Raw genomic sequence first — 12,577 nt, 5'->3', positions numbered from 1 at the left:
CTTTAATTCTTCTTCCCTTTGTTCTTGTGTCCTCCCCTCCCACGGCTTTCTTTTCTTTATCTTTATTAACCTTTAATAGGCATAAAGGCTTTCTTTTCAAGCTACAGCAATTCCACAAAGTCTTTTCTGTCCTTCCCCATTCACAATTTCCAACCGCCTTTCCAGGAAGGCCTGCTGGGAAAAAGTCGCAAGAGAATAAATCCAGATCCGAGCCGGCCCTCTGCCAGGTGGAAATCGGAACCTGTTCGGCACCCAGCATGGACTTGAACACGGCTGAACGCCGGGTCCTGCGGCATTTTTTCCTTCCCAAAACACTTTGTAATTTTATTTTTGTCTGCTTTTTTTGAGACAAGAAAACGAATCTCTTTTTGTTGTTCTACAATACTATTTATTTTGTTTACAAAAAGACATCTGAGCACCGCCACAGAAGAGCTTGGGGGAGCATCTCACAGAAAGGGAGCCGGCGGGCACCCTCTTCTTCTTCAGTTTCATTCAAAGCCACTGGGGAGAAAAAAGGGGGAGAATATTATTATTATTTTTTATATTATTATTATTATTTATTAAATTTAATATTATTTATTAAATTTAATAGAATAGAAAGATCAGGCCCACTGTAGGCAAATTGGGACACGCGAGAAAGAGGAGCGCAGAGTCTGGAACACGGGAATACACGCGAAGCTGCATTAGACTGAGTCAGACTATCAGTTCATCAGGGTCAGTACTGTCTACTCAGACTGACAGCTGCTCTCCTAAGCAGAGTTTTTTCACATCATCTATTATCTGAGACTTCTAACTAGAGATGCTGGGAACTGAATCTGGGACTTTCCGCATGCTGTGCAGGAGCAGCAGTGGCGTAGTGGTTAAGAGCAGGTGCACTCTAATCTGGAGGAACCGGGTTTGATTCCCCGCTCTGCCGCCGGAGTTGTGGAGGCTTATCTGGGGAATTCAGATTGGCCTGTGCACTCCCACACACGCCAGCTGGGTGACCTTGGGCTAGTCACAATTCTTCGGAGCTCTCTCAGCCCCACCCTCCTCACAGGGTGTTTGTTGTGAGGGGGGAAGGGAAGCCCCTTTGAGTCTCTGATAGGAGAGAAAGGAGGGACGAAAGGAGCTTTCTGGCTTTATGTCAGTTTCCAGCCAAAGATTTAACTCCCGAAAGGGCAAACACCACTTTGAATACAACACAAACAGGCATCGCGAAAGTCCCTCCCTGGGAGAAGGAAGAGTGCCTGCAACTGGCATGTAGTTCTGAAGCACCGGAAGAATGGCTGAAACTGGAAAACGTAAACGCCTAATCCCAGTGGGAGGGGATTTCAAGAAGCCCCGCCCCCTGGAAGGGATGCCCTCCCCTGCTGTCGAATGAGAACCGGGTTCTACAGTGCATTCCAACACAGCTGACCTCTTTTACCCTTTTCCCCTTTCTTTCCCGCTCCTATACCCTTCCTTTTAAAAAAAACCATTCCCCTTGGAAGTTTGGGATTGATTTTTGCAACACCTGTGTTACAGTGGACTGACTGCAAATTTTAACTGGTTCATTTATCATTATAAGCCACCCTGAGCCAGTTTAGGGGAAGGGCGGCCTAGAACTCAAATGATAAATAAAAGATACTGGATGGCAGGGACCGCCAGGCAATATCTCTGCAGGCAGTTCAGTCTAATGAGACTCCCGCAAGAGAAGGGTCTGCAGAACAGCTCCTTAGAGAGAGGCCAGGTCAGCAGATGAGAAGTTCGCCGGTGCTGCGTTGTTTCTCAAATGTTGGTCAAGGGAGCCCACACTTACCTGACCAGGTGTGCTATTTCCCACTCGGTGTCGGAGGTGAGCGGCCCTTCCACTTCCACGCCTTTCTCCGTCACGATGATCAGCTCATACTGCAAAACAAGGCCGCACCTCATTTTCTGCCCTGTGTGTTTGCCTTCGGCAGCCATCTTGGAATTGCACACTCATCCCATCTGGACTGGACTGGATGGAAGACGGAGGGCCGCCTTTCGTCCACCCGGGATCTGTAACTGTCATTCATTCATTCATTCATTCATTCGATTTGTATCCCACCCTTCCTGACAGGGCTCAGGAGGCAACCATCAATATAAAAACAGTTAAAACAATACCATATAAAACCGGTGTGTACAGCAACCACACCATTTAAAACTTTAAACAACAGAACAGTAAAAGATGGTGATTTGCAGTGGCGTATCTGCCTAGGGATAAGGGGTACCCCTTGTCGCCGGGCGCCACTCTTCTGGTCACGTGGGGGGCGCAAAATCGCTCCCCCATGTGACCAGGAAGTCCTGCTGTCTTGTCGTTTTCCCGTGCCTCGACCCCATCTGAGGCATGCAAAAATGATGAGACAGCAGGACTTCCTGCTGCCTCCAACCCCCCTCAACCCTGCCCTGGACTCCTCCTTCCCTTGCTCCCCACCCTGCTGGCTGGGCTCCCAGCCGGCAGCCGGCAGTCTCTTCTGACCTCCCCTCAGTGCTTATAAAAGAAGGTCTCCGAGGCCGGGACTGCAGTCTCTTCTGGCCTGCCCGGAGGGGAGGTCAGAAGAGACTGCAGGCTGCCGGCTGGGAGCCTAGCCGGCAGGGGGAGTCTGGGGCGGAGGTGGGCACCCTAAATCTTGCCCATGTCCATGGTGACATGGGCAGGGTCGAGGGCAGTGGGGGTGGAGCTGAGGTGGGCGGGTCAGGGGCAGGGCCTGGGGGGCGTCGTGGAGACAATTTGTTTCCGGGCGCCATTTACCCCTGGTACGCCTCTGGCGATTTCTGTTGCATTATTGTAGGACTCACACTCACAGAATCTTTCTGCATCAACACCTTCCTTTTGCTCTTATGGTGAAAGGTACACTCCACAGTGGGAGTCAGTATGGTGTAGTGATTACAGTACTAAACTAGAATCCAGGAGTCCCATGTTTCAATTCCACTTTGCCACAGGAGCTCAGTACGTGACGTCAGGCCAGTCACGAAAACTCAGCCTAACCTGCGGTGCCCAGAACTGTACACAATATTTCTGCATTGGTCAGACCTCACGTGAAATATTGTGTACAGTCCTGGGCACCTCAATTCAAGAAGGATATTGACAAACTGGAACAGGTCCAAGGAGGGCAACCAAAATGGTCAAAGGTCTGGAATCCATCCTCAACAAGGAGAGACTTAGAGAGCTGGGGATGTTTAGTGTGGAGAAGAGAAGGTTAAGAGCCATGTTTAGCCATGTTTAGATATTTGAAGGGATGTCATGTTGGTGAAGAGAAGGTTAAGAGCCATGATAGCCATGTTTAGATATTTGAAGGGATGTCATGTTGGTGAGGGAGCAAGCTTGTTTTCTGCTGCTCCAGAGACTAGGATTAGGAGTAATGGGTTCAAAGTACAGGAAAAGAGATTGCACAGAGGACTGTTTGACAGTGGAATTCACTGCCTCAGAGGGTGATGGAGTCTCCTTCTTGGGAGGTTTTTAAAGAGAGGCTGGATGGCCATCTGTCAGGGGTGCTTTGATTGTGTCTTCCTGAACGGCAGGGAGCTGGACTTGATGGCCCTTGGGGTCTCTTCCAACTCTATGATTCTATCTCACAGGGTTATACTGAGGATGAAATGGAGGAGGAGGGAATTATGTTAGCCACTTTGGGTCCCCACTGAGGAGAAAAGCGGGGTATCCCTTTCCCCTTCCTCCTATCTTATTTCTTTCCTGTTTTCCTCCTTTTCCCCCCCCCCCCCCCCCGCCACAAGCCAGTATGAATGGAGTTGGGAGTACGGTTTGATCATTCCTCCCCTTAGGAGGTTGAACTGTAAATAGGAATTTTATCGTTTTAACGTATTCATTACGTTTTTATGTTGTACGACGCCCTGAGCCCAAACGGGGGAGAGCACCTTATAAATTCAACACATAAATAATAAAAATAAAATAAAAATCAAGGCAGCCTTGGCCCTGTTCGCAAGACCTGACCTCAGCTGACAATAGGACATTTTGGAGATCGTGACTTCGTGAGATGACCGTGAGCTGGAATCGACTCGATGGCCCTTAACCCACACAACAATCCATCCCATGCCTTAACCCAGGGGTAGGGAACCTGCGGCTCTCCAGATGTTCAGGAACTACAATTCCCATCAGCCCCTACCAGCATGGCCAATTGGCCATGCTGGTAGAGGCTGATGGGAATTGTAGTTCCTGAACATCTGGAGAGCCGCAGGTTCCCTACCCCTGCCTTAACCCCTCCTGTTAAGATTTTCTGTCTCGTATCTGTCCGACGAGGTTGACTATGGTAAGCCGAAAGGTTGTACCGAAACAAATGTTATTTCAGACTACTGCTGAGACCCCTTTGCTACTTCCTAAGTCAGACCTGGGCATCGTACGGCCCGGGGGCCACATCCGGCCCGCCGGATGACCCTGTCTGGCCCTTATGACAGACTTGGCCCTGGCCTAAGAGGATCTGTTTAGAACCACGCTGCTCACACTAACCCGCCCCCTTCCCCCCTCGCGCAGTGGCTTCCGGGGCGATCCTCTCCTTTGAAAGCCCCGCAGAAGCCGGTTGCCTTGGCTGCCTGCTTCTGCAGAGCTTTCAAAAGCACCTCGTCCCCCTGCCTTGCTGGGGAGCGAGGAGTCTTTGAAAGCCCCGCAGAAGTCGGTTGCCTTGGCTTCCTGCTTCTGCGGGGCTTTCAAAAGCACCAGTTGATGAAAAAAGTAGGTCAAGGGACTTAAGTCTCCCCACTTGCTTGATTGTTACAGTGGACAACTATGCAGGTAGGTTAAGCCTGTGATTCTTTGTGCCAAATAGTGTTGTATGCAGAACTGTTGCCACTGATTCCAAGTTGATCTGTGCACCTGTCTGTCACTTATCAGCCCCTATTATGCAGAATTGAGTTCAGCCTTTTGGCCCGGCCCTCCACAATATTTTCTGTTTCTTATGTGGCCCCATGGAAAAAATAATTGCCCACCCCTGTCCTAAGTGCTCCACAATTCTGTGGGGGGATGGGAAGGACAACTTACCCTGTTGAATGAACGCGCATCTCGATAGTAGAGGATTTTCATGCAGCGCTCAATGAGGGCCCGGGCCTCTTCTCTGGATAGGGTCCCCTTCTTCTCCAGGGCGTCCCTCATCAACGGCTGCAGTCAGAAAGGGGAGAGACTTATCATGGCTGAAGCCAGAAGACCCCCCGGGCTTCTGACAGGCCGAACCCCTTCTTGGCCACACCTGTGGCCCAGGACAGCTCACCTGTGCTACATAAGAACCGTATCCAGTCGCGAGTGAAGGAGCTTCGTAAGCCACGCCCAGCATGTCCACGTAACCTAAGAAACTGAGAAGAAAGAGTCCATTTTTGAGAAAGATGAACTCGGCTGCCTAAGTCTTCCTTCTCTTTTCCTCCCTCCCACTATGAAGACAGAGATACCTTTCCTATCCGGACTTCAGGCTCACCCTGTCTGACGCTTACTATGATTACAACCCAACACAAGATCCAAGCCTCTTCAAAAAAACACCCCACACTTTCTGCGCTGGTTTGATCTCCTTTCCATTGTTTGTTGAGAGTCTCTGTCAGGAATGAGACATGAATCCTGCTGTGTGGATAGAAGAAGAGTTTGGATTTATACCCCACCTTTCTTTGGGCACGTGTGCCTAATAGGGGACCAAATTTCATGTGGCATGTAGTTTGAAGAAGAAGAAGAGTTTGTATTTATACCCCACCTTCCTCTCCTGTTAGGAGACTCAAGGTGGCTTACAAGCTCCTTTCCCTTCCTCTCCCCACAACAGACACCTTGGGAGGTAGGTGGGGCTGAGAGAGCTCCAAAGAACTGTGACTAGCCCAAGGTCACCCAGCAGGAATGTAGGAGTGCGGAAACACATCTGGTTCACCAGATAAGCCTCTGCCACTCAGGTGGAGGAGTGGGGAATCAAACCCGGTTTTTCAGATTAGAAAAGCATCCTACAACAAAGAAGGTCTGGCATGTTGAGGTCTGTGACAGATAAATATACAACCCTATCATATTTTTTTCTTAGATAGACTATAGTGCTAGGTCGTCCTATCGATTTTCATCATCCCAGGCACCGCTTTTCCAAACTGAAAAGTTGTCGTCTCTCCAGCCTTTCCTCATAGAGAAGGTCCCCCCAACCACTCATCATCTTGGCTGTCCTCCTCAGTATTTTTCCCCACTCTGCAATGTCCTTTTCAGGAGGCACTGCAGTGGTTAAAAGTGTCCAGCTAGGAGCTGGGAGATCTTGGCTCAAACAGCGATGAAGCTTACTTGCGAAGTTGTTCAACTCAGCCTACAGGACAAGGTTGCTGTGAGGACAACCAGAGGAGAGTAAAAAACTATGGAGTAAAAAACTCAAGTCTCTTGGAGAAAAGGCGGGACACAAATGGAAAGATGCTGAAGAAGAAGAAGAGTTTGGATTTTTAGTCTGCCTTCCTCTCCTGTAAGGAGACTTGAAGCGTCTTACAAGCTCCTTTCCCCTTTGACTTCCCACAACAGACACCTGCCGAGGTAGGTGGCGGGGGTGCCCATTGCCTCCCCACGGGACCAAAAGACGTGCACCTGGGGACATATTGGCCGTACGCCTCTGCTCCAGATAAGACTGCTCTTAACCACTACACTGCTGGCTCTCTTATTTATTTCATTTACACCATGCTTTTCTTCCCTATGGGGACCAAGAAGCAATTTAGAAGAAGAAGAAGAAGAAGAAGAAGAGTTTGGATTTATATCCCCCCTTTCTCTCCTGTAGGAGACTCAAAGGGGCTTACAATCTCCTTGCCCTTCCCCCCTCACAACAAACACCCTGTGAGGTGGGTGGGGCTGAGAGAGCTCCGAAGAGCTGTGAGTAGCCCAAGGTCACCCAGCTGGCATGTGTGGGAGTGTCCAGGCTAATCTGAATTCCCCAGATAAGCCTCCACAGCTCAGGAGGCAGAGCTGGGAATCAAACCCAGTTCCTCCAGATTAGATACATGAGCTCTTAACCTCCCTTTTATTCCATTTTAGAAGGAGCAGAATCATAACAAGTGTAAGCAAAAAAGGCATTCTTACCCACTGTTACCTCCACGTGTAAATGAATAAAATGGAAACCACCGTAGCACAACCCAACTGTGCCCTACAAAAACCGGCCCCTACGTAAAATATTTCCAAGCCGCGAGGCTCACCTTTCTCCGTTGGCGTAGCCGCCAATCACAACAGTGTTCCACAGGGGGTTCATCTTGGACCGGCGGCTGTACATGGCTCGGGTCAGCCAGGAATGAATGGCCTTTGGGCTGTAGGTGTGGCCGTCCCCCAGGAGCTCTTCGTCAATCCTGAAAAATGGAAGCGACCCGGGATGAACCTGACACTCGACGGGATGAGGTCAGGGGAGGGAACAGACCCACACAATCCGGCTCATGGGCTGCAGAGGGGGCCAGGTGGGAGGCGGAAACTGTAGCTTTTAATTACACTAAATGGCATACCCTACCCCCGTGGTGGCGAACCTTTGGCACTCCAGATGTTATGGACTACAATTCCCATCAGCCCCTGCCAGCATGGCAGGGGCTGATGGGAATTGTGGTCCATAACATCTGGAGTGCCAAAGGTTTGCCACCACTGCCCTACCCTAACCCAGCTCAGGGCAGCTTACAAGCATAATTTAATAACAGTGACCAAAAACAATCAAAACAAAAATGAAACTTTAAAACACAATAACAATATTGATAGCAAACAAATGGTATCCAAGATCGATGATGTTTTCTGTTTGATTTGTTTGTTGTTAAGCCGCCCTGAGCCCTTCGGGGGAGGGCGGGGTATAAATCTAATAAATGAAATGAAATGAAATAGGACCCCGTAGGACTCTGTGCTGTTGGTTCCTCTGTTGCCTATAAAACATTAATCATTCCCATCCTATTAGAATTTCGAATCCTTAACTATCAGGACTGGGAGGATGGGGGGGAGGGAATCGGGAGGCCAGTAATATGGGACTATCCCATGGCTGCCTCAACCAGGGATTGAAGGAACATCTGCATCTTGCAGGCCCTGCAGAAATGGGTAAGTTCCCACAGGGCCCTGGTGGCAGCTGGGAGGGAGGCTCCGCCAGGCCGGGGCCAAAGCCAAAAAGGCCCTGGCAGAGGTTGAGACATACTGAGTTTCCTTGAGGCCAAGGACCCCCCAGAAAGCTACCTCCAGAGGAAGACAATATGGGGAGCCATACCTCACATATGTGCATCTACACCCAAGCAGGGCACATCCAGAAACGCACCAACAGCCAAACCAGTGTTTCCCAACCTTTTCGACGTCACGGTACCCTTGGCCTCACTCTTCATATCTCATGGTACCCCTGCCATCCCCTCCACCTTCCCCTCCCAGTGCCCCTGCTTGCCATCCCCACACTTTCACCTCCAAGGGTGAAGGGAAGCACTGGGGACGGGTTGGGAAGTGGCTGCTGACCTTGCAGCAGGCCCTGCCCCATGGGCCAGCTCCATGTCCTTGCTGGCACTAGTGGGAGACACCACAAAAGTGAGGGGGGCTGGTAGCATTGCCACAGTACCCCTGGGACATGCTCACAGCACCCCAGGGTACCACGGAACCCTGGTTGAGAATCACTGAGCCAAACCATCCACAACCCTCAGGAGCGGGAACTAGATCAACTTACACCATCTGGTCTATGACTTGCTTGAGGTACTGGAAATCGGCGTAATCACCCGAGGCGCCCAGCACAGTGCTGTCGTTGATTTTCATGACCCTGGAGATGTTGCGGAAGCGGGCGAGGGAGCCGTAGGAGCCCAGCATGTCTGCGGCGATGATCACTCCGCCGTCAAACTTTACCCCCAGCACCGAGGTGCCCGTCACCATGGGATTCCTGGGAGAAACAGCACAGAGGAACCAAGTTCCTTGGTTATTTACCCACTCCGTTTTTATCGTGCCTTTCTCCAGTAAGGAGCCAAAGAGGCCAACACAATTCCCTTCACCTCCATTTTATCCTCACATCAAACCTGTGAGGCTGGTAAGGCAGAGAGTGTTGTTCAACTGGTCCGGAGTCACCTAGTGTGCTGCCACGGCAGGGCTGGAATTTGAATCCTTATTCTATCCTAATTATTATTAAATAAAATAAAATATTTAACGTTGCTGCGCTGCTTGTCCACCGAAATAGGGTCCCCTCCCAAGGCAGCGAATGTTAGCCTTTAAAGTATTTCAACTTTGGGAGCATTTCAAATCCAGACATAATTCAATCAAAAAACGTATAAATGCATATGTCATCCCAAAAAGAAGGGAGGAGGAACAAAGCTAGTTGTGGGGGGGAGGGGGGGTGCCAAACATAACTAATTTTTTTAACTGTTCGCCTGAAGAAAACCATGATAGAGGGACATGAAGGTTCTCCCTGGGGAGAGAGCTGCAAAGTATTGGGGCCACGACTGCAACGGCCCTTTCTTGGGTTGCCGCCCATCTACGCTCCTGACATTTCGCCTGCATTTGTGGGAGCACCGAAAGAAAGACCTATGAAGATGAATGGAACAAATGGATAGGCCAGTGATGGCGAACCTTTTTGAGACCGAGTGCCCAAACGGCAACCCAAACCCCACTTATTTATCGCAAAGTGCCAACACGGCAATTTAATCTGAATACTGAGGTTTTAGTTTAGAAAAAAATGGTTGGCTCCGAGGCATGCGTTACTCAAGAGTAAGCTTGGCGGTCGTCGGTGGCTTTGCTTTGAAGCAACCGTGCAACTCTTCGAACGGGTGAATCACGACTGTAGGAGGGTTTACTCAGAAGCAAGCCACATTGCCAGCAATCAAGCTTACTCCCAGGTAAAGGATTGCGCTTTAGTTCTTTGCATGAAAATCAGTGGGGTTTAACAGCGCTTAACAGGGTTACCTATACTGCTTCCCCAAAACTAGGTCTTAGGTTTAATGCTAATAATTGAGCCCAGCGGCCCAGGCCAGCCTAGATGAGGGGGGGGGGCACTCTTTTTGCACGTACCCACAGAGAAGACTCTGATTGTGCATGCCCACAGAGAGGGCTCTGAGTGCCACCTCTGGCACCCGTGCCATAGGTTCGCCATCACTGGGATAGGCTCTTGACCCAGACAACCACAGAAAAGTGTAGAAGGATCTTTTTCCCCATATATGTGGCAGCAAAGGGCTTACCTGCAGAGAGGCCCCACGGGTGGGAAGAGGTGGCAGCTCCACCCTTCATCCCTCCAACTGGTACCTCTCCCCATTTCTCCTATTTATTTGGGTCCTCCTTTCCATTCCTCGTGGAATCAGACCAGCTTTGCTGATGGTGAGAACAGTGTCTGTTCTCAGCAAGGCAAACAACAACCCAGCCAGATAGGCCAGGACTGATGCTTTGCAAAGAGACTGCTGACAGCTTGTATGTAAATGCTTCTCAGCACTCCAACGTCCAATTCCCACACCAGACAACTTTACACTTTCCAGGAAGGCGCAGGCAGGCATCAAAGCATCAGAACATTCCCCCCCCCCCGCCGCCTGTTACAGGTAGACTGCTCCTGAATATGGAAGGTTAGCCATCAAGGTGGCTAGCCATCAAAGTGCTTCAACGCTCTTTGGTTGTTTCTTTATAACCACCAAGCTGAAAGGCAAGTCCAAAGAGAGCTCAAGAATGGTTATTATCCTGCACCCAACACACATACTAAAAATACACCAGAGGTGCACAGCCTGTTCCACAAGGTTTTGCCTCTTCCCACAGGTGATCTACCTCTGGGTCCCATCCACACATCACACCAGCCTCAATACCATATCCTACTCCCCCTCCCCCAAAGAACAGGTGTGGGGGCTCAACCCTGCCCCTTCGTTTGTTCCCTCATTCCAGTTCGTTCACAGACATGCAAGCATGCCATATCCTGTACGGGGTAGACTGCTCTTATGCATGGAGGCTCCATTGGGGCATCAACAGACACTCTTCCCCACTTCCCATGACGTCACCAGTGCCCCCCAGCTCTCCTTTAACGTCACCAGCACCTCCTCGCTTCCCCATGACGACATAACCCCCCCTACACACACACACACACTTACAGGGTTCTGTTGGTTCCCCCTCCTTCTGAGACGAGGGGTCCCAATCCCTGGCCCGGGCAGGGCGGCGAATAAAGCTGCCCCGGCGTGGGACCAGCGGCCCAAAACGAGGGAGGAGGCAGAAACGACGGTAGGTCCATCTTGCTCGGCGGCACCTTAGTCATTGATCAGGAAACGACACAGGCTCGATGCGCGTGCGCAGTTGCTTGGATCCCACAGGCCACCGTATGGGAGGGCTAGAACTGGGAGCGGCGGAGGCGGTGCCATGTTGAGTGTGGCAGGACGAGCGCGACAGGCGCCATTTTAAAAGCGCCGGGTTGCGGAACGGTCGCCATGTTGAGAGTGGCTCTGACAGTGAATCATCTCTCCCCAACAATAAACCGGGATTTTGTGGAACCTTCAAAGGAGGTTTATGGGACTCTTGTCTCTCTTGTGGTAAACGTTAGCCGCTTTTGTTATTAAGAAGTAGGTCAAAGATACTGAAGCCCAGAGCGGACAGACTAAGGAGACCTTCCGCTTTTATCGGAAGTCTGGGTTCTGGGTCACTCTCGTCTGGGGCAAGACAAACTCAAAAGGGGGCCATCTTGGATAAGGCCCTGCTGAAAGCTCCCCAAGGCCTGAGCTGAGCCAACTAAACTGTGGTTACCTTTTTTTACTTGAGGATAAGCTTTGTGACTTCCTCATTAATAGCAGCAATGGTGCTGTGTAGTAAGCAACGCAATTAATTGTTATTTATTAATTATTACTATATATTAATTAATAATTAATCCGTTGGACTGTTATAAGCATCAAAGTGGTGCAGTGGTTAGTGTGGCATACAAGGTATGGATCAGCACTCGTGCCAGGGAAGCTCACTGTGTGACCTTGGGCCAGTCACACACTCTCCGCCTGACCTACCTCACAGGGTAGTTGTTATGAGGATAAAATAAGAGATAGGCAAAAGATGTAAGCTGCGTAGAAAGGCAGGGTGTACATTAATTAAATATTCACTTCGCTTTTGGGTTGCCAGCTTCCAAGCGGGGCTTGCAGATTATCCAAGAAATACAATTGATTTCCAGAGGGTATGCTTCATAGTGGTACACCCCACAGAAGTCCCTCACCCAAACCTCGCATTCTCCAGACTCAACCCTCCAAATCTCTGGCAATTTTCCAAGCCAAAGGCAGCAATGATTAAAAAAAAATTACTTTTTTAGAAGCAGAAGTTGGGATGTGCTTTAGATTGTTTTCAGTCAGTTTTGCCAACCTCCAGATGGGACCTGGAGATGGTTGGACTCACCCGAACCCCATCCTCAGGCTCCGCCCCCAAATTTCCAGGAATTTCCTAACTTGGAATTGGCAACCCTAGCTTCACTTGATCCTTCTGGGTAGAACTCAGAGGGCTGATATGAGGGAGACTGCCTTCTGACGTTCTACAAAAGTCTTATCTTGTCCCCCAAAGTATTCAGTAGGGCTGTGAAGTAGGGCTGCCCTCTGTATGTTGGGAAATCCCTGCAGATTTGGAGGTGGGGTTTGAGAAGGGGGGGCCTATGGAGGGGAGGGGTTTCAATGAGGTTATCCTGAAGCATCCATTTTCTCCAGGTGGACTGATCTTCGTCTCCTGGAGATCCGTTGTAAT

General features: G+C 50.1%; 1 protein-coding gene across 1 annotated transcript; it reads right to left on the bottom strand.

Annotated features, from left to right (window-relative positions):
• Positions 1–365: 365 nt before the first annotated feature.
• On the bottom strand, positions 366–11,157 carry PSMB4 (proteasome 20S subunit beta 4). Its single transcript, XM_048511099.1, has 7 exons — positions 10,966–11,157; positions 8,586–8,792; positions 7,114–7,260; positions 5,199–5,280; positions 4,973–5,089; positions 1,781–1,869; positions 366–501 (listed from the first exon to the last, which is right to left on the bottom strand). Exons 1-7 carry the CDS (start codon positions 11,124–11,126, stop codon positions 489–491), a joined length of 816 nt encoding a protein of 271 aa, XP_048367056.1. The 5' UTR covers positions 11,127–11,157; the 3' UTR covers positions 366–488.
• Between the last annotated feature and the right edge of the window lie 1,420 nt (positions 11,158–12,577).

This window comes from Sphaerodactylus townsendi, linkage group LG01, assembly GCF_021028975.2.
Source record: "Sphaerodactylus townsendi isolate TG3544 linkage group LG01, MPM_Stown_v2.3, whole genome shotgun sequence".
In the NCBI taxonomy this organism is placed as follows: Eukaryota; Metazoa; Chordata; class Lepidosauria; order Squamata; family Sphaerodactylidae; genus Sphaerodactylus; species Sphaerodactylus townsendi.
This window is presented reverse-complemented; position numbering and strand designations above follow the sequence as displayed.

Coding starts and splice junctions, on each gene's coding strand:
- PSMB4 (XM_048511099.1), bottom strand. CDS start 11,126: ATGACTAAGGTGCCGCCGAGCAAGATGGACCTACCGTCGTTTCTGCCT. Junction 8,793..10,965: donor GGGGGAACCAACAGAACCCT/GTAAGTGTGTGT, acceptor TGTTTCTCCCAG/GAATCCCATGGTGACGGGCA. Junction 5,281..7,113: donor GGCTACGCCAACGGAGAAAG/GTGAGCCTCGCG, acceptor CTTTCTTCTCAG/TTTCTTAGGTTACGTGGACA.